Source organism: Erpetoichthys calabaricus, chromosome 14 (genome assembly GCF_900747795.2).
Source record: "Erpetoichthys calabaricus chromosome 14, fErpCal1.3, whole genome shotgun sequence".
In the NCBI taxonomy this organism is placed as follows: Eukaryota; Metazoa; Chordata; class Cladistia; order Polypteriformes; family Polypteridae; genus Erpetoichthys; species Erpetoichthys calabaricus.
Window position 1 is genome coordinate 14,946,775 of NC_041407.2, and position 25,999 is coordinate 14,972,773.

The following is a 25,999-nucleotide window of genomic DNA, read 5'->3' on the forward strand; positions in this document are numbered from 1 at the left end:
GTCTCCTTAATTCTTAAATGGAAGAAGTTTGGAACATCCATGGCTCTTCCTAGAGCTGACCAAACTGAGCAATCAAGGGAGAAGGGCCATGGTGGGCGAGGTGACCAAAAAGTTGGTTGCGACTTTGACTTAGTTGCAAACAATCTATGTGGAGACAGGAGAAACTTCAGTAGGACAACCTTCACCGTAACTTTCCACCATTCTGGCCTTTATTCCAGTGTAGCCAGACAGAACCCTCTCCTCAGTAAAACACACATGGAAGCCCACTTGAAGTTGACAAAGAGGCACATAAAGGACCTCAGGCTGTGAGAGACAAGATTCTGTTGTCTGATGATACCAAGATTGAACTGTTTGGGTTCAATTCTAAGCACCAGTACAGGAGGAAACCAGGACCTGCTCATCACCTCATCAGCATCATGTTGTGGGGTTAGAGAGTGGGAGACGAGAAGGTGTTGAATGAAAGCTGAAAGGAGCAAAGTACAGAGATGTCCTCAATAAACACCTGTTTCAGAGCTCTCTGGGCTGCAGACCAGGCCAAAGTTTTACCTTCTAACAGGGCAAAGCAAAGATAACACAGGAGTGGCTTTGGGACAACCCTGGTAATGTCCTTGAGTTGCCCAGACTTGAACCTAATCGAACATCTCTGGAGAGACCTTAAAACAGTTGTCCACAGATGGTCTCCAGCCAACAGGACAGAGCTTGAGAGCAACTACAGAGAAGAATGGCAGAAAATCCTCGAGTCCAGGTGATGTTTTTATACTGTATAGACCGTGTCAGGACTGGAATCTTGGTCAGTGAATGAGGGGGAGAGCACTTCCTGTTTATGATGTGTGCTGATTAGTCCAGAATTGTGTATTTAAGGATAATTTAGCAAAAAAATGCATGTGTTGTGCTAGTTTTGAGCATACAGCTGGATTACTGACATGTTGATTATACAACACAAGCAATGCAAGATTTTTTTTTCTGCTTTCCACAGACATTTTTCACTTTGTTGTTCTGTCATCTTTTTTTTTTTTTTTTTTTTTTTTTTAACTTCTGCATGAGACTGTTTGTTTTTTTTCTTGGCCATCACTGTAAACTACATGGAGTAAGTAACATATGAAAAATGATCATTTTTGGGTGCAGTATTCCTTTGAATCTGGGGAGGTAATTACTTTTTCACATAGTGTGTAGAGTGCTGTTACTTCATTCATTTACAAAATAAAGACTATCACAGTTGGTGTTATCTCTTCACTCGGTGTTCCTTTTATTTAATAATCACTTTTGGTTAAAAATCTTCATCCATTATGTGATGTACAATATGCAGTGATGCAGGTAATTGCACTGAGCTGATGTTATTTTCCACAGTGCTGTTTTCAGACCCAAGTGTAGAGCCTCCACTCTCCATACAGAGTTGCTCCTCTAGGATGTGAGATTTTGGTAACTGATGCTTTTCAGGCACCACCTTGACTGATGTGACTGTTAGTGACAGAGGACTGTGAAATTCTTTCTCAGAGATATAATGTGTAATGTTTTTTTTTCTCTTTGAATGGCCTCCTCATTTGCTATGTAACATAATGATCTTACCCACCACTTGAGCACGTTTATTGAATTACTCTGTCCTTCCTTTCCTCAGGTGTCAACAACCTTGGGCAACATGCAGGTCTCCTTGAAGCAGCATCTGGCTCGGTTAGATGAGATTTTTGCTATGCACAGCGATTACATCCAAACCTTGCGCTTCATGCAACAAATGGCTGATAACATCATCCGGCAATTATCAGACCTTCCTGTCTGGGGACAGAGCAAGATCAATCTGGCTGACATGGCTGATCAGATTGCATACTTTGAATATTACAGGTAAGATTTATTTGATAACGAAAGTAAAAGAAACATATAGTAACATCCAGTCAAGCCTTTAGTGGTTAATATTATAAGAGCCTGGCTTGTTATGACACATTCTTCTCTGTCTAATTATATGGCCATTGTTTTGTGAGTGTTGCATTGAGGTCAACAAAGATTCATGCTTATCACTTAAATATGTCAATATAACCACTTTCATTATTATAAAGATAAATCAATCTGTTCAAAAGCACAAAATCTCAATAATGTAAAGTCATTCTGTCTGTCCAGCACTTACACTCTGCCGTGTCTATTTGGCATTAACCTTTGTGCTACTCTCTGTTGGAGTGTATTTTGTAATGTATGTAGTAAACACATTGTTTTTCATTCCAACATATGGGACATCACAAACATTAGCCTGACTGTTACAATCCTCTGCCAAAAGTGATGTAACGTAGGCAACAGGCCAACTGACACAATATAACTTAAAGGAAAATTTAATTTGGAGGAAACAAATACAGGGAAATAAAAAGAATGATAGGAGTACTAATCATTAGTCGAATAAAAACTCTGCTGACCTGCACACATTACTGTAGCTAGCTCAGAACAGGAATACATTGTGTTAATAAATAAATAAGAAATTTAATTAGCCGCTATAAAGAGGACATAGAGGTGGCCTCCAAGGACCCAAATTTGTGACCTCTGTGGTTAGACCACCAGCGGCTTCTCTCTGTGTTGCAGTCCGTTGGCTTCAATGTCCGTCTTTTTCTTTTCCTATCAGTTTTTTTCTGTTTAAAATTTCGTTGGTTAGGTTATAGCATCACCTGTTGGAATGGAAGATGCAATGCATTTTTAGTAGTACATGTGACAGACGCTTTGGCATGGGCAGCTCCTTTGAATGAGTGTGTCACAAGTGACGTTGTAGGTAAGGCAGACTGCAGTCACACTTTGTTGAATGGATTTCCGTTAAATGACGCTTCTGCACTTAGATTTAAGCACTGGACCTGCAGTCCATGATTTATTATGGACTGGGCCAGCTACTTAATAAAAATGTCTACTTGTTGAGTGAATCACCATTGTGTTGTATTACCAATAATTTGTGCTGTATTTGAGTCCACATTGCTTCTTTCTTTTCACTGAGTTATCAATTAAACACTGCAGAAGAATTAAAAACCGAAGCAAAACTTTCCTAAAAGGTACAGAACCCCTTTGATGGACTTTTAATGAGACTTCATACAGTATGCAGTCAGAATAACCCTTATGCACTCTCTGTCCGCTCAACTAGATTTGTCTAAAGTGTGGTGTAAAAGTCGGAGCACAAAGCTGAATTCCTTTTTAATAAGAAAATTTAAATTGCTGAAAATATTGTAGGGACTAGCTGTGCTACCCATATATAATGGCTTGAAAGTGAAGTAATCAACGTAGACCTCCGGTGTGTCAGTCCTGTTGCTATGTCTCTGTTGCATGACATTTGGTACAGGATTCGTAAAAGCACTGCTAATGTTTGTGATGTGACATCTGTTGGATAGCATAGATCTCGCAACTAGAAGGACACACAGAAACTTGTCCTTTTATTAAGGTGGATATTTCAGTAAAAGGGGCTTCAAGACTATTGAACAAACATAACCTTACCCCTCATGGCCACACATGTCACGATTAAAGCATCTTGCAGATGTCTGTGCCTGTACTGCATACACAACTGGCTGCAGACCTGAAACACTGAGGGCTCGTATTTAAAGACATTTTACCAAAAAAGTGCATTGCTATTCTATTTTGTCAGGGGTGTCCCAGTGGTAAGTGCTGTGACTCGAGAGCCCTGTGGACCTGGATTTGATGTGCTGCCATACTCTAAGTGGAGCTTCAAGGTTCTCAGTTTATTTTCTGTTGGTACCCTTTACATACCAGAGAAGATGAGAACAAAATTTGAAAGTGCATGTGTGTGTTTTTGTGTATGCATGGATTTGACAGTTGGCCTTTTTCATTACTCTTTTAAGTATTTCGATTTTTCACATGCCATACTTGCAAATGTTGCAATTATCAGGTTACTGCAGTTGGAGTCAGTAAAAATGTACCAACTCCGACTAAATGTAATTTTTAATATAATGTGTTAACATGTCCAATTTCACATATACTAATTTGATTAAACTCTCTTCTTCAAACCTTTTGATAAAACTTGTAGCCTCTTTAATTTTGTAAGTTTTGTCTTAATATTTAATGCTCCTCAATGTTTGTAACCTCTTTAATAAATAAAACATTTAAAAAGCCGCAACAGCATTGCTACAGTGTTTTAAACCCAGGTTAGGGTGCTACAAAATAGCCAGTGTGTCTTCAATGAGCACAGTAAGACGATTAGTCTAATTACAAATTGAGGAGTCTGCCGTGTTGTGTTCTGACTCCACAGCCAAGTTGACCAGCACCTTCTTGTAACTCCATTGCTTCTAATGGCAATGCTTGGGTTCCTGCCAGACATGCTTTGCAAATTTGTAATGGCCGTTCCTGCTGACATCATACCCACCCAACCTACAAACCCCCTCCCCCCCCAAATCCTGAACCCCTGACTCCAGCCTTGTGTAGCAGCACCCAGCATTCAAAGCTCCGAAGGTATTGCTGGTCGAGCTTCTTCTTTTTATGCCGCTGGGAGCACCTTGTGCTCAATGTATTTTTCATGGGCTAAATTGGTTTCAAAAAGCTTTTACCACAAGAGTTTCTAACTTTGTGAGCCTAATTGGATGCATTAAGTGCTTTGAGATCTTGGTAAAAACGTCTTGGCAGTTATGCTAAGAACAGATGTCATTATTATCTGTGCTGTAAAAGAGAGCGAGTTATGAAGAGAATGAGTATAATTATCTCCATCTCCAGTCGTGGAGCACTACAGTGGCTGCAGGTTTTCATTCTAACCCTTTTCTTAATTAATGACCAGTGTTTGCAGCAAATTCTGCAAACTCTTTCCTTCATTTTAATTGCCTTATTTTGTAAGGCCTTTGAATTGATTATTTTTTTCCTTAAACAGCACCCCAACAGAAATGAGATGTGAAGAGAGCCAACAGATGACCTGCTACGTTGAGGCCTCAAACTCCAAGCAGTTTACTTAATTAGATGCCAGTTCTTGTTGTTTGTTAAACCTGTTATTTAATTCCATGGCATGTTGGTGCTCTTTCCAAAATGGTTAATTTCCTTTTTTCTAAGAGCACGGTCCAAGTGTGTGGTTGTCCTGAGCAGATCAACATTACTGAGACCTTCAGCTGTCTTTATATTCAGATATTGAATGATGAACACAGGTCAGCTGCTCATTTGATGGCTTTTTTTTTTTGTATCTCATTATTGTTGGGCTGCTGAAAAGAAAAGAAACAATTGTAGGGTTTGAGTCTTAAAAAGAAAGTCTGTTACAATTAAAGCAAAAGGAGTTAATTAGCAGCAAAAACTGATCTCTAATTAACAAAAGGAATAGAGTGAAACCTGCAGCCATGGTAGCACCCCAGGGCCAGAGTTGGAGAGGCCTGATTTAGGGTGAGCTGCCTCTTTGTTAAAGGACCCCCAGAAAACGGCATGTTCTCTAATTGCTCTGAAATCTTCAGCCTGGTGGTCCACAAGCCTGCAAGAGTTCCACTTTCCTGTAAGTCATCTGCTTAATAGGCCATCCTTAAGGTCTTTAAAATATAATTGCAGAGCTGATTTTCTGTTAGGATCTTCAGTATATGTAAAATATTTATTGTTGACATTGTGGGTTTCCTCCCACAGTCCAAAGACCTGCAGGTTAGGTGCATTGGCAATCCTAGTGTGTGTTTGGTATGTGGGGGTGTGTGTGTGTGTGTCCTGAGGTGGGCTGGTGCCCTACCCGTGGTTTGTTCCTGCCTTGTGCCCTGTGCTGGCTGGGATTGGCTCTAGCAGACCCCCATGACCCTGTGTTAAGATATGGCAGGTTGGAAAATGACTGACTGACATTTTTAATGTCTCTGAATAAATATGAATTTATGTAATCGGTTTGTGTTTTTGTGTCTAATGCATTCAGGGCTTACACCATCATTAAGATGAATTAGGCATTCGTATAAGGTACAGATCATGGGGGGCCCCAGCCACAAGGGTTAGCTACCGAACAGTCAGTTGGCACACTAATAAGCTTGGCCTAGAGTGCCTAGCACTGGCACGGAGTTCATGTTAGAGGCACTAAGAAGCATAAAGCCACAAAGAGTTTACCCACCTTCCACTTGACTCTGTTAAGTCTGTGGCTGCCATGAAAGCCACAGTCTCCCATGAGTCCATGCCATGCACAGATATCTACCATCAGCACACGGTTAGAGAGTCCTATACGGTGGCCATCTGTAACTCAAAAATAGCACACACTTTGTGATAAAATCTTGCTGATGCCCTCTTGCAAGTTAACACTGTTTTATATTTCTATGAAGTGGAAAGGTAAATATTGCACTTTAAAATGTTGATGACCCTGCTGTTTGTTTGATCTTTTCTGTCCCAGATGGCTAACTTACCTGGTGTTGCTCATTATTGATGTCATCATTTGCCTGGTGGCCTGCTTGGGTCTAGCAAAGCAGTCTCGGTGGCTGCTGACCACGTGAGTACTGAATCCATAAAATGTACATTTTCTGACCTGACTGGCTCTCTGGTAACGGTTATTTTTAAATATGGTGCCTTTCACAGGATCCGTTATGCTTGGCAGAAAATCTTTTTCATTGTTGGCAAGATGGAGGTGTACTAAGATCTATGACTTGCCAACTAATCATTGCTTTAAGGAGTTCAAAGCCCATGCAATACACTCCTTTCGAGCTAAGAATATATGTTCCTAAGTTCAATGGTTCCTTCTTTGTAAAGCCCACCTACTGTACTACTTAACAACAGGCAGCCTTGTCTACAGATTTGTAACTAGTTACACCATTGCTGCATTCTGACTGGTAATTTCTCAGTGGGAATGTGAGGCATACATCTCTGCCAGCGTTAAATTGTAAGGATGTTGGCTTGATCTCCTCGTTGGTCAGACAGGACAGGATATCCTGACTGATGGTTAGCAGATAAAATACCAAAAGAATCCAGATTTTTGTAACTCTTATCTGCACACTTACTTGTGGTACTTTTCTGTTTGTTGCTTTTAATTTACTAAGCTCTCCTTTTTTAGCATGATGACTTTTGGGGTACTCGCCTTGATCCTAAGCTGGGCATCACTTGGCGCTGACATGGCCACCGCTGTTGTAAGTCCCTCTCTCGCTTCCTTTCTCATCAGTGGCGCTTTGGTTCACTTTGCTGTAGATATTAAGTAAACACAGTGGCAATAAAAAGTATTCTTTCCCGTGGGAGTTGAAATGTGCAAATTTCCAACAAACTTTATGCTGTCTGTCCATTTATAGTGCCTCTCATCTCTTTCATATCTATGTATATGTTCACATTTGTAATATAATATGATCATTTTGACAGCTTCCCATTTTATTGTAAGCTTTAATTTCAGTTTTTTGTCAGAAGCTGTTGGTCGTAATGGTAGGACATGTCTAGGAATAGCTGATTCCTTGCCTTGAGCCCCAGTGGCCCTAAATTGGAATGAGCCTCTTTCTTGGGTGACCTCTTCCTAAAGGCACTGTAAATACTGTGTATTAGTAAATGTATATTTATGGAGAGTGCTATTGTAGTTTCTGCTGTGCAGTAACCCAAGATCTTGCGTCATTGTTAAGTTCTATTTGCCGTTGGTGGATTTTCAAAATTTACTTCAGTTTATCATGAATAGCAGCATCAAGAAAACTAGGGATGCACCGATACCGAAACGGGTATCTGGTATCGGCCTCGATACCACATTTTCTAAAGTACTCGTACTCGTTAAAAGTCCCCCGATACTGGGGACCGATACCACGGTCTGAGAAATGTCTATGTTTGAGTGGCGTGTAAGGGGTTAATCACAGGCACCGAGTGCCTGCCCCCAAGCCCCGGCTGCAGCTCAGAGCGGGGAGAAGGCGAGGCGAGACATGTCAGCCGTGTGGAACTATTTCAAAGTGAATGAAGACGACAAAAAACAAAGGCGGACTGCAAATTGTGCTCAGCGAAATTGTCCAGAGGAGGCGCAAAAGGTAGCGCATTTAACACAAGTAATTTAATCAAGCACCTAAAATCCCAACACGACAACGAGTACAAAGAGTTTACCCACGCTTCTAAACCAACACAACCCACGCTGCAGCAAACTCTTGCAAGACGAGAGAAAATGTCCAGAGACAATCCACGTGCTGTGAAAATAACACAGGCAATTATCGAGTACATTGCATTGAGTGACCAGCCACTCTCGGAGGTAGAAAATGTGGGATTCCTGCGTCTCCTCCATGTTCTGGAGCCCAGATATGATGTCCCAAGCCGCCGCTACATGACTGACACGGAGCTGCCTAAACTACACAACTCCGTGAAAAAACATATCCACAGCCTACTGCAAGCCTCCTCTGCGTTTAGTTTCACCACGGATATTTGGACAAGCAGTGTTAGCCCCGTGTCGCTAATTAGCCTAACCTCCCAGTAGATAGACGAGAGTTTCTTGTTTTTTTTGTTAAATTATATGACTAAAGCTGTTACCTGTAAATTTAAATCATGTTTTTATTAAGTACTCGGTATCGGCAAGTACTCGGTATCGGCGAGTACTGAAATGCAAGTACTCGTACTCGTTTTCCAAAAAAGTGGTATCGGTGCATCCCTAAAGAAAACCAAGATGGCACGATATTGTATATGGAAGTTTGCTGACATTTTAACGTGTTCTCCAGGCTCTGATACAGGAGTTCGGCTTTTGGCAAGCAAATATGATTTTTAGGCTCATGACACATTTTTAAAATTTAAATAACAATGGAATAAGCTGAAATTAAAATACATTTATCCAGGTGACAAAAACGTGTTACCGGGTGAGGGAGGATGATACAGTCAAGTGACGGACGGCAAGTTTGCTTGTTGTGCCGTTGGCTCTTTTATGTGCAGCTTAAGCTACTCTGGCAGGAGGCCGTCTGTCTTTTCCTTTAATTCCATTAAGTTTAAGAGTTATGCTAATATGACAGCCCTGTCACCAACTATCTCAGAGGCACAGCATCACCAGAGCACTGTATTTATAATTGAGTTCATGGAAATAATTCTGGACACCTTGTAACAAATGGATAGAATGGGTGGCTCCACCATTTGTTATTTTTAAATCTCGGCTTGCCGTGGGCTCTTGGAAGTCGCTATTCCAGCAGGCAAGTCCCCAGTAGCACCCCGTAACACAATTACAATCCTGAACAGTTTGTGTGAGCTACGGCAGCTGGTAAAGCAGATTACAAGCCCTGAGCTGCCAGGAGAGTGAGAGCTGTGTTTCTCTTGACGCTCTCGTAGTACGCACATTGACAGGTCTGACCTTATTTAAAAGCCAACACGGATGACCCTCCAATCAAGGTGCACTGGCAGTGTGCTCTGTGTTTGCACGTACAGCAAATTGGCACCAACTAAACAAATGCCATACTTGCTTTTTTTTTTCTTCTTCTTCTTCACAGTCAGTCAGGAGCCACTCAGAAAGGTGAAACACAGGAGCCGTCGTCTGTGCCTTGTCCTCCGCACTGTAGTCGGGCCTTCTGTTTATCCAGTGTAATCCCCGTTGTTTCTAACAGTGTTTTAGTAATGAAGATGTGCAGCTGGCTTTCGTGGTTTTGCTGCAGCTCAGGCATGTTTTACCCTCTTAATTCTAAACAGAAGTGTTGCACACATTCATCCTTAAAATCAAATTTATTCGTGAGCAAGAGAGACAGTGTCAATTTGACACTGGAATGCATCAGTGGTAAATGAAATTAGGCAGCATTCTGAGGAGGATGTAATCCGTTTACTTCTTGGCTAATCTTATTGAAAGCTGCTACTTCCTTGACTTTAACAAGCCCATTTCTTACAGGGCACCAGCGATTTCTGTGTGGCTCCGGACAAATTTATTATGAACCAAACCCACAGTGACATCAGCTCAGGTAAGCATGCAACTGAAATAAATGTGGGCAGTTCAGATTGGGTGTCCAGGCAAGGTAACTAACAAAAAAAAAAACCGTCTGGCTAGGATGTTGTATTTTGATTCCATTTACTCAGTGTTCACATCTGAAACTCAAGCCCATGTGCCTGTTGCATCTTCAGGTTAGCACTATTTATCTAAGAGAACAATAATTAGAACATCCAGAAGCTCTTGTTCGGATAATTTGAATTCTACTACATTCCTGCTTTGTACTTCTGAAGTGTAACCTACAAGGAAGCAAATATTCAGTCTCGGCGAATCAAGTCGAGACGAGACATCGGGTTGGCCTGGACTGGAACTTTCACTAGTTGTAGTTTCATGGTAGCATGCAGTTGACACAGATGGCGTTGTACCAAATATGTACAGACAGATGGAAGTGAAGGTTTTATCCTCCTTTTATTTTTTAAATCCCTTCACACAAGCTTGCTATCTTTGTGTTGGCATTGGGAGTTAGTCGATATGTTCTTGCTTGTGTGAGAGGACATTAATTCTTTTTCTGTTTTTTTCCCCCTTTAAAGATGTTGTGCACTATTACCTGTACTGCAGCCAGACGATGTCCAACCCATTCCAGCAGGTACTGTCTTTGTGCTGTAAGCTCTAGGCCATGTAGTTCTGACAATGCTCTTATGTTTTAAACTTAACATTTTTCTAAAAGTTCACAATACAGGGATATCCTCAAAATCACAATCATTCTTTTTGTGCATAAAATAAATTTTACATTCATTGTCATCCTTTGGGTTTTTCTACATTTTCTCTGCTCCCTCCTGAATCTCTGACATGTTAGGTAGATTACAGACTCTAAATTGGCCAAGTAGGCCTCGTGTGTGAGCGTTCTGAGTGGAGCCTCAGAAGTGGCATCCCATGTAAGTTTGGTCCTCACTTTGCATGTGATGCTACTGGGATTAACTGTGTGACACTATTTGATGTATGTTCTTCTGAACTCTCTACAGGTAACACCAAAGAGGTCATGAAATAAGAAAATAGGATGTTTATTAGGAATATATAAAAAAAAAAAACTTTAGAGCACAGGGCCTTGAAGGCAATAGGATACAAATAAACAATAAGGATACAAAATACTCCGTTGACTCTGAGCCTTCATCCAATGATGTGTTCTTTGTGCTGTGTAAGGTGCCCCCCATTTACCTCCTTAATAAGTACCCATAAGTTCAAGTCTCCTCCTGTTCATTCCTCCTTTCTCACTTTATCGTGGCCTCTTATTCACTTGACAGTCAAGTACTTGTCGCTAGCTCTCCTCCCAGCTCCATATCTACATTGACTGCCCAGTCTGCCTTTATGTTCTGAACAAGAGCTACTTCTCTGGAGAAATCTGCCGTCACTTCCAGGCTGGAAGTGGTATATGGACCTCCCAAGGCCTTCCAACTAAAGGCCCCACTAGTTACACCAGGTTTCCCCGTTATCCAGAATCTCAACACCAGGTCAGCCTAAGTCACCCATCCATTATGATGGACAGTAGAGGGCCTTGTACCACATAAAGAACTTTGAGGCTGCCTATTCAAACTGGGGGTGCTTTGACACAAACTTTTCTGATTTCCATTCTCTCTTCTCTAATTCAATGCCTCAGCTACTGCCCCCATAGCAGCCTTTATTTGGCAGAAAAAGTCAGCCAACTGTGTGGTCACCTCGCACTAGTTTTAGTTTAATAAATAATAATAATAGTTTTTAGTTTAATAGTTTGTTTTAGGGAGGCAGCATAAAGAAGAGGGACGCCTCACGCCTGGACAAACTGGTGAGGAAGGCAGGCTCTATTGTAGGCACAGAGCTGGACAGTCTGACATCCGTGGCAGAGCGACGGGCGCTGAGCAGACTCCTGTCAATCATGGAGAATCCACTGCATCCACTGAACAGGATCATCTCCAGGCAGAGGAGCAACTTCAGCGACAGACTGATGTCACCATCCTGCTCCACTGACAGACTGAGGAGATTGTTCCTCCCCCACGCTATGCGACTTTTCAATTCCACTCGGGGGTGGGGGGGTAAACATTAACATTATATAAAGTTATTGTCTGTTATACCTGCATTGTTATTAATCTTTAATATTGTTTTTTATCAATATGCTGCTGCTGGAGTATGTGAATTTGCCCTTGGGATTAATAAAGTATCTATCAGTGTATCAATCTAATCTAATTTATCGCCCCGTACATAATTATGTCCACCTACTAGTGCTAGACCAGTGTTTTCCGCATGACCACAAAAGTTGTCGTCACCAGGAAAGTCCCTCATTTATACGTTATATACGTTATCAAGTTAAGCTCTGGCCACCTGCAACCCCGAGTTGGGTAATTATGTCAATAAATCTATCAAGTGAAGGTCATGTTCAAAATAAAAGTGAAATATACTGGCAACTTTTTTTTTTTTTTATTACCTTTATTTTTCTTTTACTCTGTCATTGTTTTGTCATGCTAGGGTCCAAAGGTGACCCTATTTTCTCCTCTATACTTTATTACTTCAACCTTAACAGAATGCCCCAAATCGCATGCTCTTTCCACAATGTTTGGGTTGGCTGCTGCTCAGCCCTGACAGTTCAACATGTTCTGCTTTCTTTTACATCAGTAACCCCCGGCAATTAGATAGAGTACCTGAGCAGACAGGAGAGAAAGTTACACACTTATTCATGTATTATAGATAATATGCCCAAAATATAAACAAAGTACAATTATGTGTTGGCAAAATGGTAATACAACCTGTATGGTAGGTGGCTACCAGGTGGCGCTCTGTCTTTGTGTGTTGATTGGTCTTAGGTGTGGCAACATTATGGCCACTCCAGTTGGAGTGAGAGACCGCAGCATGTTGACTGGACAGATGGTATAGCGGAGAGCAAGAGCTTCTTTGCTATTCTAAATTTATTTACCTCCTTGACCAGTTGCAGGGCAGACTCCCCTGGTTCAATACAACCATTTTTCAGCAGTTCCAGCTCAGGCTTTCCTTTTAGAGGAGGAGAAAAGGGTGCTTATATTTTTAAAAACTTTTTTCGTTCGTTCTTTGTCTGATATTGTTGCCTGTACAAACTAAAACAATGCTTCTGATGTGTCTGCACAGGGGTTATAGCAGCCACAGTCTCTCTGGCCAGCCAGCTGTTGCTTTGGTATTTCAACATACAAAAGTTCATATCTGATCTAGTAAGGTCACAAATGTGCCCGAGCAACAACTGTTTTTCTTTTTTTTCCCCACAAGTACATATTTTTATCATAATATCACACAATTCACATGACACATCGCTAGGTTTCACATTTAGTGTTCCCTATGTTTGCTTCTAATTGTGAGCTACTAGTTCAAGGATGGTAAGAAAAGGGCTCATTTTTGGACAGGGTGATTTTATTTTTGACACGCAGTACTCCAGCAGGTGTTTAGGTTTATTAAGACGGCAGTAAAGCTCCAAGAAAAGCATTCAGACATTCAGTAAAAAAGAGATTGGAGATGACAATGCAACACTCAAACTAGTGGAGCCTCACTACCATGCTAGACCATTGCCATATTGTCACTTTTTTAGATTTCAGGTTTGAGCTGGGAGAGCAGCCTGAAGAATAAACAGGAAAAAAGGTTATGGGTCTGATCTCCCCACAAACCGCCTGGGAATTTCTAGATTGACTTCTGGCTTGTACTGTTGTCATTGAGTATAGCATTGCTGTCTGTGTGACATATTTTAATAGTACTCATTCTGAAAAGTATAATGTAAAATAGATTTAGTTTGTATTTAGTCACATGGCTACAAATGTATTTAAACACGCTGTGCTACTCATGTAAGGCAGGTTGAAATCTAAGTTATCAATGTAGACCTCTGTGTTAACATTTACAGTACATCATATGATGCAGGTGTTATATGCCTTTTTGGTATGGGTTTCAAAAAAGGGGGGGTGTGGTGTGCCAACAGAGACATAGCAACCAGACGGACGCCCAGATAGACACACAGGCACTTATCCTTTTATTAGGGTGCATTGGTCAGCTTGTGTATTGGTTAGGCCTTTGCATTCATACTGGAATCACAGAGTGTCCTGGTGCAGTTTGATGACGGTGGAATGGGCTTTGTTTGATTTGGTCTGACTGCACTTCTGGCCCACGGTATCTCACTTTAAACAAAACAGTCCATCTGCAGAATAATTTGCCCTTAGGCCGTCTCTGTGGTATGTGGACCATTTCTTTATTTCCAGTGAGAAGATGCTTTAAGTCTTAACGTTTTTCTGGAAGAAGATGCCCATATTTCAGGAAAATAGGCCTCATTAAAACCAGCCAGAATTTAATTTGGCATCCAAGCCAGATGTATTACAAAAAATAGTAAAGGTACAGATGGTACACCTCTAGGTCTGCCATGGCAACTGCTGAAGCGGGTTGGTTGATTGCAGTGCTCAAAGAATTCTAACAGATGGAACAGCAAACCATCAATATTTCTGAAGCAATCTAATACTTCTATGTCCAGTGCTGCTAGTGACAGTACTCGAGTTTACACTGATGGCTTTAAAGCAACACAGAGGTGTTAAAATATATATATATATATATGTAATATTACAACAGTGAGTACAAAATACTGTGAGGAAAATAAGGCTTATCTGGCCTACAACAGGACGTTATTCAAGGACATTCATGTTGGTGTCGGCCACAGTAGGCACATAATGGCAGAGAAGTTAAAACCATGATAATCAGAAAAACCTAAATTATTGATGAAAACAAGAAAAGAAACATGCATATTTAAAAGAAAAAAAATTCTGGAATTGGTGGGGGGGGGGGGGGTGGGAGAGAAACTTTCAAGGGATTAATTACTGAGCAAGAAAATAAAAGAATCTTCCTGTCACCTGTCCATTCAAGTCCAGGCTAAACGACCCTCTCTGGGCTGCGTCTGCCAAACCCAAATGACATTGTCCAGTCCATTATTACCACCCCAGTCTGCTCTCTCCACCCTCGTTCTGATCTGTTGGCTCCTCTGTACTGTGTGTGGATTAAATACTTTCTTTGCAGTCGTATGCTGCCTGATTGGCTGGCAAAGCAATTTAATATGCTGTACTGTACATAAAGACCCTTCTCCATATGTATGTATAATGCAGTCCAGCCCACCACCACAAGTGCTTTTTGGCTTTTTTTTAAAGGATTGGCAATCTTGATGTTATTATTTTTGCTGAAAAGATCATTTCTAATCACTCCGGCATTTCCTTTCACCATAAATTAGTTTGGAGGACTTGCTGGAAATCATCTCGGCAGACGTGTTATATACATAGCGGCCTCACATTGCGCTTTCAGAGTCGACTAAGCTAAAAACATTTAAACTGACTTAAATCAATAACTTCACAATACAAGTTTCTAAATAAAGAAAGAAACATAACACTTTAATACACTGTTTCAAAAAATGCAAAATTTATTAAGGTAGTGTTTTTTTTTTTTTTTTTCATCCTTCCATTTCACCTCAGTAATATGACTGACTGTGAGGTTTTTCTTTATATATGTTTAAATGTCAAGTGTTTATGTAACTTCTGTGTGTTTGATTTTTTTTCTTACATATATATATAATTTATGAAAACAGTGCATGAGCCCCCTCTGCTGGCAGTCTATTTTGTTTTGTTTTTTTTGTCCAATACTGAATAGCAGAGGTTGTGAACAGGGGTCCTGAGTGAGGCCACAGTGGCTGCAGGTTTTATTTAAAAATAAATCCTGTAGTCTGTCTGAATTGTTTTTTGGTATTGAATGAACTGTATGCTTCTCTTTTACCTTTGTGTTTTTGAAGCACCTAGCTGAACGTAATTAAATTTTTTTGGACATGCTTGGCTGAATTCTTTTTTTTTAAGATTTAGAAGTAATTCTTTTGCAGCTGTTCACATAGCAGTACTGTGTGAGAAGTAATAGGTGGACATGTCCTCTGAGCTTATGAGCAGAGTCCTCACTCAGCGTCTGTTTGTAAAAACGAATGAATCCACGTGGGCCATTTGTCTTAATGTGCACGCACTCCCAGCTTTCATTTCTGTGATTATGACTCTGTGTCTGTGAATTCCCATGCAGGCTCTCACTACATTCCAGAGGTCCCTCACGACCATGCAGATCCAAGTCCAGGGTTTGCTGCAGTTTGCCGTGCCGATGTTCCCCACAGCTGAGGTAACTAGCAATGCGATACCCCAAGAGCAGAATTCGTTTTCATGCTCGGATTGTCCTTTTGTCTCTTGTTGTATTTTTAATTTTGCTCAAAGTGGTCTTTTCACAATGTGAGTTTGCCCAGATTTGTCATGCTCTACCTTACTCCTCAGTTATGTGTTTATCACTCTTTTAGGGACCTTGGCACACTATCTGCCAAAACAGACAGGTTGTTTATCAGCTTTCATTCTTAATTGATTCTTGTACGCATTGCCATTTTTTGTGTCGGTCTTAAGCTAAATATACCACGCAACCTGAAATTAGTGCACACCCATCTTTAGCATTTCAGTACTTTTGGTTTTTCTTTTCTTACTGACTCGCATCCTGCTTTTCCACAGAATGACCTACTGAAGATTCAGCAGCTATTGAATACCTCTGAAGCTGGCCTTCACCAGCTGACTGCCCTTCTGGACTGCCGTGGACTTCACAAGGTACAGCCCAGATGTTCTGGGGGGGGGGGGGGGCTAATGTATGGGATGCTATTTCAACTGGCCCTGATGATGTATTTATGATGGATACGATAGCCAAGGAGGAGGATGGTTAAAGACATTGGAAATGTATGTGATAGGGGACAGCTTTACAAAGAGCACACAGTTAATGTTCTCCCTTGATTCTCTGCTTGAGGTCGATTGTTAAACACCCCTGCAGTTCAAGTGTTTGTCTGCCAAGATCCGCGGACTGCGTTAAAAAAACGTTCAGTTCTCCATTTAGACTGAAGCTAAGTAGTTTGGTGCTGTCCAAAGTTTGACAACTTTCATTTTTTGAATAGACCATAACCATGAAATATTTACGTTTTAGAACTATAAATGAATTGTGACTGGATGTTAAGCTCATTACATTCGATATGGGTGGCATTAATAAACTACACCACCGTCAAAGCAGACCCACTTTATCTCTGTCAGTGGGTGTCTCCGTGATCGGGTAGCCAACGGCAGTCCAGTTCATTGACGTCATTTAGTTTAAAGCGTCTGCAGTCGGTGCTGTTGGCACTCCGTGAACTGCGCTTTGCTAGTTTGTCTGACTCTTTCGTATCATCCCTTTACTTAGACATGTTGCCTGCTTGTTAATCTCAAAATGTTTTGAGTTCAAGGAAGTCGCGCTCCTGTAAAGCTGCCCTTTTTTTGTTTTAATCATTGTGGTGTCTTTTGAGAGAGTGTTTTGTCATAATATTTGTTGTTTTAAATGTTTGTTTATTGAGCTTTGGTACAAAGCCAAACACCACCTTTTAAAACACTGTACTGTACCATCAGCTGCTGTGAGGAAAAGTGAACTTACTGTGTAATTATAGGATTGGTAGACTCATTCATTTTGTGTTTAATTCAGAATACTCCAGTACAACTACAGTAATCCCTCACTTATCGCGGGAGATAGGTTCCAAGGCCGACCGCGATAACTGAATTTCCGCGAAGTAGGGACACTATATTTATTTAATTATTTAACGTGTATTTGGACGTTTTTAAACCCTCCCTGTATTGTTTACAACCTACCATTTACTCTATTAATAACAGGGACAACTGCTAAGCAATATGAAATCGGTAGATAAGTTTACACTTACTGTATAGCGAAGTACACGTAGCAGCTTGTTAGGCGGTCATGACGTCGTCGACCTTGTTGCAAAGATTCCTAAAGCAGATTCCATCCAGACTACTGCCTTATCACGTCCACTTGCAACTCGTTTTGCACCCTGGTTAAAGGACACTGCGGCCGTAGATCTTATATGCTTTTCCTCCTTTTTAAATAAAAAGAATCGATGTCCTGCAGCGGTGTAGCTGTTCCCTTCCTTCAACATATCTAAAGCTTTTACCTTTTCTGCAATCATTTGCATCTTCTGTTGGCGCTTGGACACGGCCCCTGAAGCAGTAGCATTAGCACGTTAATGATGAATGAGTGAGATGAGACTTCCTGGTTAATGCAACACTCCGTCGCTGAGCCAATCAGCAGCACACAGGAACTTAACTGCATGCTCTGATTGGGTAGCTTCTCAGCCATCCGCCAATAGCATCTCTTATATGAAATCAACAGGGCAAACCAACTGAGGAAGCAAGTAAACAGACCCATTGTCCGCAGAAACCCGCGAAGCAGCGAAAAATCCGCGTTATGTATTTAGATATGCTTACATATAAAATCCGCGAAGTCGTGAATCCGCGAAAAGTGAACCGCGAAGTAGCGAGGGATTACTGTAAAACTAAAATCACACAATGTTACGTCTCAAACTGAAAGAAAGTAAATAGGAAAATTCTTCAATCAAACAGAAATCATTTAATAAAAATGAAGGTAGTTGTGTTGGATTGACTGAGCCTGGTAACTAACATCTGTTCACTGTCTGCCGAATCAGGATTTCCAAACTAAAAACTGTTGGTCATTTTGTGTGTTTGTCTCTCTCTGCTTCCCAGGACTACCTGGATGCCCTCATTGGCGTGTGTTACGACGGAGTGGAGGGTCTGCTTTACCTCAGCCTTTACTCGCTGCTGGCAGCCACTGCCTACTGCACCATGCTGTGTGCCATCCCACGAGCCTGGAGACATTTCAGCAGCAGGTACCATCGATTTTTCACTCAATTGTTTCCCGTTGTCTTTCTCTTCTCTCCAACTCGTGGCGCTTTGTGTTGCCGTCATGCTGACTGTTGTTACCACTGGCCTTGGAGAAAGACCAGAGAGTGGATGGGAAGGCATTGGCGTCCATAGCGGTACTTAATCATAGTTAACTAGTAAGAGCCTCAGTATATTTTAATGTTTGGCAAGGTAGCTAAGTGGCCTTTTGGCTAATGATCACACGCCCCAGTGATGTGTAAGGTTTCTCTTGTTCCTAGCATTTGTCCCACACGGTTGAAAGTCCGCTGTCTGCCCACACTCGATCCAAAGAGTTCCCAAAGGTGGTAGTGATGCTTGACATATTTTCCATAACTTGGCAGAGCCATTATTTCTTTTAGCTTCTCTATGGTCGTCTTCCTTGGGGGGTTAAGGAGCAGTGCTGTTCTCGTAACCAAATCCTCGTTGCTCATTATCACATGGCCATACCATCTTTGTCTTGCCTCCCTCATCTTCTCAACTATTGGTGCAACTTTCATCCATTTGTGGACCTCTTCATTCTGGTGTTCGTGTTTTAGGTTTTATTCTCTAGTAAGTGTAACTTGCTGCTTGTTTTTTTCTGAGCTCTTCACTTGTGATGTTAAATTTTGTAGCCTTGTCCCATAACACTTGCTCCCAGACAATCACCCAGACTGAGGGGACCTTTTTTTGTAAGTCACTTTGGTTAAAAGTCTCTGCTGAGCAAATAAATGTAATGCCAATTGTCGTCCTGTAGCCGTAACTTTTATCAAACCATAGCTATTAAATTTGACTTACCCCTGATATGTTCTACTTCTGCACAGACAAAAATCATCAGTCAAACATTGGAAGAGTTCTTCAGTGTTGGGGGCAGAACAAAGTGAATATGGTGGAGTGCAAACGTTTTCTCAATTTTGTTTTCTAGAGACAACAATTATGATGATATTGATGAAGAAGACCCATTCAATCCTCAGGCACGGCGGATTGCTGCCCACAACCCTGCCAGAGGACAAATGCACAGTTTCTGCAGTTATAGCAGCAGCATGGGCAGCCAGAGTAGCCTGCAGCCCCCGGCGCAGACCGTCTCCAATGCCCCCGTCTCAGAATACATGTAAGTTGATTTGGCAGACTTGCTTTGATTGTCCCTTCTGTAGGCCCTCGTGTGAGTAGGCCTCTCTGTGGATTGCCTGCGGCTGATCTTAGGCTGGACCTGAATCTTAGTTTCTGGTTGTGAGGCACCTCCCCTACTTCACCTGGGGACCCCCCAAAAAGACCACTGTTGCAAAGTTACTTTTATAGGTTAGCCGATCTCTAAAGCTACAAGTTGTTGTTTTCTAATTAAAGGATGACACAAAAGACAGGTGAATACTTTTGCCTTTGAAGTGCAAGGCTGTTTCATGGGAGAGTGAGGAAGCGTTGAAAGGCGCCATTTTATGTATTTATCAATTTTTTTACCTCTTCTTTTACAGGAATCAGTCAATACTGTTTGGAGGAAACCCTCGCTATGAGAATGTGCCATTGATCGGCAGAGGCTCTCCTCCTCCTTCGGTGTGTTGGCCATAAAGGCCCATTTTGCTTTCTACTTTAATTTCTTTGGCTTTTGATTGTTTAATTTTCAACGGAGAAGAGAAAATGTGCTCTTCTTGTAAAGGTGAACACTTACTCAAGTGGCTAGGTAGCCTGCCACCCTCAGCCGGTGCCCGCTTGTTACTTTAACCACCCCAAGAAACCCTTACAATGCAAACATATCCAGATGTTTATCACTTTTGTTCTTCAGAGAAATGTCAGATCTTACTTTTCTGCCAGCTGTGCCACCTAGCCATCCATTTAGTTAACTGCTTCATATTACTCAGGATCCTGATCAGCTCAATTTTACTTGGAAGAAAATATGTTGAGTAAAGTAACGGCAGCTTATTAAAGCAGAAGGGAAAAGTATTGTGGGCTGCCATTACCCTGTGGCATGTGCCATGGCCAAACCTTCTGACTTGAGAACATAGAAAAAGGCATGCCGATAAACGCCAGTCTTGGTTTATGTCCATTGCTTTCCTCACTGTTTAACCCCCTGCCCACCCCTTCACCAAGCTGTTTTGTATTTCAGCTAATAGTATTTTAATGTTTGTTTCATTTTGTTTTATCTTCCTTTTTGGAGCTTTATTCTCAGCCATTAAACCCACGAGTAAGTTCTGCCTTAGTTTCAAAATTGACTGTCTTGGCAAAAATGAATGCCCGTCCCCCTACCTGCTGCCATTGTTTTCCATTGTCTGGTGATTGTTGATTTTCCATCACCCTTCGTGTAGCCCTCCTTATGTGTGGCACTGCATGAGTCCACCAGTCTGATTTAGCTGATAGCACCTTGTCGCACAGCAAGACCTCCGATTAGACCACAGCGGATTTCCATGAGGAGACACAGACCAACATGTCATAAAGAAGGTGATAAAAAATCAGCAGTAATAAAATTTGTAGTCCAGCAATATAAAAAAATACACATCCAGAAAAGGTGACGATCTCGAACAACGGACAGCCAGTGTAAAAAGAAGAATTACACAAAGTCAAGTTAAATTTATATTCTTGTGAGAAGGGGGAGTGGCTGAGGGAGTTAAGACCCCATTCCATCTTTTATAGACCTGCGCTTGACCACTTGTGTCTTTTTAATGGCAGATGGCAGCTTCCCCCCCTTGAGGCCAATTAATGCCACAGACTGGACAGTGTGTGGTGTAGAGCGTGGTTGCCTTCATTTTCTTTTTAAATGAAAACTAAATTTCTCTGAAAAGCCCTATAGAGTGTAAGTAATGGCAACCCATTCTCGATATTTCAAAATCACTAAGTTTGTGTTGATGAGCTGAATGTACTTGTGCTCAGCCCAGCAGCACCATCTTGGGAGAAGTGCTGAGGGGTAGTAGTGTGCTAAACGTAACATGCTTTACTTTATAAAGTAACATGTAGGTTAGCACAGTATTCGTTTTCCTGCGTTGTTCCTTGTATTATCTGCGTATGTGTGAGATAAGAGGCAGACGTGTCGGGTCGTCGACGGGACTCAGACACACAGCCAAGCAGAGCCGAGTGCAGTGCAGTCACAGACGTATTAATAAAGCGTCGGTGTAGTTTTATTCCAGCTGTTTGCTGTGGATACGTTGAAACAGTGTGATCGGGTGGCACAGCAGCTCTTGGGGACAGACATGACTTACTTCACAGCACATCACATGAAGGCCTAAAGCAAGTTTATAAAACACAAGACAATGTGCTGCTGGTCCGCTTTGTGAAGGTTCACAGAAGGGCAGTACCAGTCGTAACAAATGCTGGACAGGCTGATGTGCTGGTTTTTATACAAACAAAATAAAAAATACAATGCGTTACATTTTGTAATACATAACTCTATATATCTATATCTCAGTTAAGAGTCATGTGACTAAGTTACTGTTAAAGGTGACGTTCCCCACACTGCTCAGGAGACATGACCCCATGCTCGTTTTCAGATTCATGGCAGCTGTTGATATTTAAACTTCTTATGACATTGGAGTGTTTTTTCAGAGGAGAACTCCATAAGGGGGACTCGCTTGTGTAAGTGGGGGTCTCTGCCTTCACCGGGTGACTCCCCTATATCCCATTGTGGGGGTGTCCAGATCTAAAGTGTTTTAAGTTCATTCCTTCCCTTCTTGTTTTAACCCTTTCCCCATGAGCCCAACAGTTTTATGTATGTTAAAGATGTATCCCACCATGCCCATTATCCCACACGTTTTGTAGTAACCTACTTATCTGTAAACCCAGCACACCCTTTGCTACTAACTGGACCCAAAGCAGCTGTTCTTAAGCTCTTGCTACACACCAGTACTTGGGTAACCGATGCAGTTTTGCGGTTCTTTTTTGAAATGTCGTCAAAGTCGAGACGAGCAGAGCATGAAGCACTCGATCAGAACATCACGAGGGGCATTGCCTTTTGGCCACAGCTGAAGACCCCCATCACAAACCCACACACACATAGCAAGATGTGGACATGACACACTGGTGTAGGAAGCTGGGATGAGGGGAGCAGTAGAGACACGAAATGAGGCTCATCTCGCTGGGGTAGCTACAGTTTGAAAACACTGCAGTCCTTAGAAGATGTGATGCCGTCGTACGTTTTGTCCCGGTGACGATTCTTCATTTCTCTCTCCTTTTTTTTCTACTCTAGTACTCTCCGAGTATGCGGGCTGCGTATCTGTCTGTGACTGGCGACCAGCAGAGACACTACGGCAACGATTTCCAGGCATGACGACGTCCATCCCAGGCCAGCAACATGGACTCTTCTCTTGGAAGGCACTGTTAATATCTGGAGCCCACTTGACTCTCCGACTTACCTGTCCAGGGAGGTGGAGGAGGAGGAGGACATTTGTGAAGTGCAGTCTTCCCTCTGTCCAGTCTGTCACTGTCTGAGCTCCTGGCACTGCACCACCCTGCCAAGCAGCAGTTTGCTTCACCGCCCACAGCTTAAGATTCATTTAATATTTTAACAGTTTTTGTTGTTCTGAATGGGAGGGGGGAGGAGAAAAAAAAAACCAAACTTGTGTGGCATTCCTGTGCTGTGCCCACCTCTCTGGACATGGGGGGGGGTTGGTGCTGTGGAGCTGGGCACTGGTGTGTGAGAATGGCCGCTCGGTGAGCCGCTCTGACCGATGCCAAGGCACTTCTACCAGTCACTGTGCCCTCTTTAACCTCATTGTTTTACTACTTAAAATGTTCTGCAATAATTTATTAAATGTGCAAAAAAAATTGAGATTGTTGGGTAAGAAATTTTTGCAGGATTTTTTTTTTTTTCTTCCTGTATAAATCTAATATCGCTATTTCATTTTAATATTTTACACAGCATGCTTTTTTTTTTTTTTCTATCAGATTTCCAAATGGAAGCTTTGCCCGTATTTGTCTTTTTGGAATTTTACGATGTTTTCATTTCAGTGTTTTTTTTTGTTTTTTTTAATGTACATTTTCTTGCAGTAAAATGTGAGATTTAGATAGAGTGGTGTTCCTCTAATGGCCTGAATTTTGGAGTGGATTGAAAGAGGGCGTCTACGGTGGTGTGTCTTAGATCCGAATACCCAGAGTGGTGAAAATAAAAGGGCCAAGTGCCCATCCAGAGGTGTCCTGTCCTGTCCTGTCATGTTTGAGCTGTGTGCTTTGGGGTGGCATTCACCAAGGAAGGGAAATGTTAAACGTTAAAACACGACATGGTGAAACGTTTGTGGGCACCAGACCACCACACCGATATCGGCTTGTGGGACATCCCGTTCCAAAACCCTAGGCATTAGTAAGGAGTCCATCCCCCCAAATAACGGCCTCCACTCTTCCTTCCATAAGATATTGCAGTGTCTGTGGGAATTGGTGCCCACTCAGCCCAAACAGCATCTGTGAGGACAGCTAGTGAAGTTGGTCGAGGAGACCTGCCTCCCAATCAGAGCGATGATTCATGCCAAATGTGTTCAGTAGGGTCGAGCTCAGGGCTCTGTGCAGGCCCCTTGAGTTCCTCCATGCTTTTATGGAGCTGGCTTTGAGCGCCGGGGAGCACAGTCCTGCTGGATCAGAGGAGGAATTTCAACCAACTGTTAAGAACAAAGCTGGAAATACTCCATTGTCTCGAATGTCTTTGTGTGCTGTAGCATTGACAGGACCCTTCACTGGAACCAAGGAGCCGAGCCCAGACCCTGTCATTATCCTGGTCCACCAAGCTTTATGGTGGCCACTATGAGGTTCAGAAGGTAGCGTTCTCCTGACATCTACCAAACCCAGACTGGTCCGTCAGACTGGCAGATAGTGAAGTGTGATTCCACTCCCCAGAGAGCGCGTGTCCACTGCTCCAGAGCCCAATGGTGCCATGCTTTACAGCACTCTAGCCCACGCTTGGCATTGCACGGAGTGATCTTGGACTCGGCTCCTGCTGCACGGTTCTTTGTTGCCTCCAGAGGCAGTTTGGAACACTTTGCCTTTTTTTATGCACTCCGCAGCTCCACTCTGTAACTTTGTGTGGTCCACCACTTCATGGATGAGCTGCTTGTTGCTCCTCGACGATTCCACTTCACAATAACTGCACTTATAGTTGACCGGAGCAGATCTAGCAAAGCCAAAATTTCACGTATTGACTTGTCCCAGAAGTGGCATCCTTATGACAGTGCCACATTTGAAGGTCTGTCAGTGTCCCTCACCTGACGATGTGCACTTGATGTTGCAGGTGTGGCTGAAACACCTGAACTCTGTCAATGGGTGGGATGTCCACACACTTTTAGGGCTCATTGTGTAGAAAGGGGGTCTCTATCTTGTCCATCCTGACTAGTCCTTTTTGTGGCTTGAAGGTGGTCCCAGATCTTTTGAAGTCAATGTGTGAATTCTGAGAACCAGCTCAACTCTTCTTTTCACAAAAATATTCAAGACGTGAGGGTCAGGTATCCTCGAGTCTCTCTTGAGGGGTTAGTTGCAGCCACAAAGTATCCCTATGGTATCTGACCAGGATTACGACGTTGGTTCTCTCCCGACGTTGCTATGGCCGATTTGGTTTTGTCCCGTGTTTACTAACCAGATGTCTTCTTTCCTTGAATTCCGATCAAAGGCCGCAGTTTGCCGGAGTGAAAAAGCTTCTCGTCTGTGAGGCCAGCTGAGCGTCTGCCAGGTGCTTTGTGGGTGACGGCCCAGGGCAGCGTCCATCTCGGGACGTATGAAGACCAGTGACTGCCAAAATGTGGGTTTGAATTTATGACCTTTGTGTTTGTTCTGCTAACGTTGGATTGTAAGTTTATATCGTGACTCCTCGTTTAAAGAAGTTTGATATTCGGAAGACAAGTTGGAAAACGTCAGCATGGCGGCATACGCAGGTGTGTCCGAGGACTGGTTTGAAAGTTGGAGCCTTTTTAATTAAAATTCTTTTTACTTCTTCGGAGAAATGCATATAATGAAATTCCCTTTGTCACGGTAAACGTGAAGGAGTACAGGGGTCAGTGATTGACGTTGGACAGAATGCTTTGCTCTTGAGAACTGACAGTTTTAAAAATCTTACATCGCCACTACTGCTTTTTGGAAATTTCACAATGTGCTTTACTCACAATACAGTAGCACTCTAAAATTTAGAATAGAAATCGATGGCTTTGTTTACGCTGAGAGATGTGAACCCAAGGTGTGGCATCCATGCAGCAGCGCTAACTGCTGTGCCGCCCTGCCACTTACATCAGAGTTTCCGTCTTCCTGTATGGTTGCTGCTGTTCGTTTATATGCATCAATGGAGTGTGTGCATCTGAGCCCCCTGCGGCCACAGTAGTTTTCACAAATGGGCCTTTTATTCGATGCCCCCTTGGCTTTTCTCTCAAACGCACACGTTAGGTTCAAAGGCGACCCTGTCCATGTTGGCCTTTCTGCCTTTCACTCAAGTCTGCTGCCAAGTGGACTTCAAAAAAGAGCACCGTAGTTTTACACTTGTTTGATGTTGGAGGTGTACTGATAGCTAGTATATCCAGAACACCCCCTAAACAGACTTATGGTCCGTCTTCAGTCCAAAAACAAATGG

At 42.3% G+C, this 25,999-nt stretch overlaps 2 protein-coding genes across 6 annotated transcripts in view; one reads left to right on the forward strand and one right to left on the reverse strand.

Annotated features, from left to right (window-relative positions):
* The window catches only part of ttyh2 (tweety family member 2), an 81,812-nt gene extending 58,582 nt beyond the window's left edge, over positions 1-23,230 (forward strand). Inside the window, exons 4-14 of the mRNA XM_028820064.2 lie at positions 1,616-1,836; positions 6,290-6,385; positions 6,944-7,016; positions 9,698-9,767; positions 10,324-10,379; positions 15,806-15,898; positions 16,273-16,365; positions 18,328-18,470; positions 19,406-19,591; positions 19,950-20,028; positions 22,649-23,230. Of these exons, the coding sequence (XP_028675897.1) occupies positions 1,616-1,836; positions 6,290-6,385; positions 6,944-7,016; positions 9,698-9,767; positions 10,324-10,379; positions 15,806-15,898; positions 16,273-16,365; positions 18,328-18,470; positions 19,406-19,591; positions 19,950-20,028; positions 22,649-22,729 (1,191 nt within the window). The 3' untranslated portion in view covers positions 22,730-23,230. The remainder of the gene's footprint in view (positions 1-1,615; positions 1,837-6,289; positions 6,386-6,943; positions 7,017-9,697; positions 9,768-10,323; positions 10,380-15,805; positions 15,899-16,272; positions 16,366-18,327; positions 18,471-19,405; positions 19,592-19,949; positions 20,029-22,648) is intronic.
* Positions 1-25,999, reverse strand: part of aatkb (apoptosis-associated tyrosine kinase b) — a 770,376-nt gene that overhangs the window by 192,968 nt on the left and 551,409 nt on the right. The gene's annotated exons all lie outside the window — the stretch shown is intronic.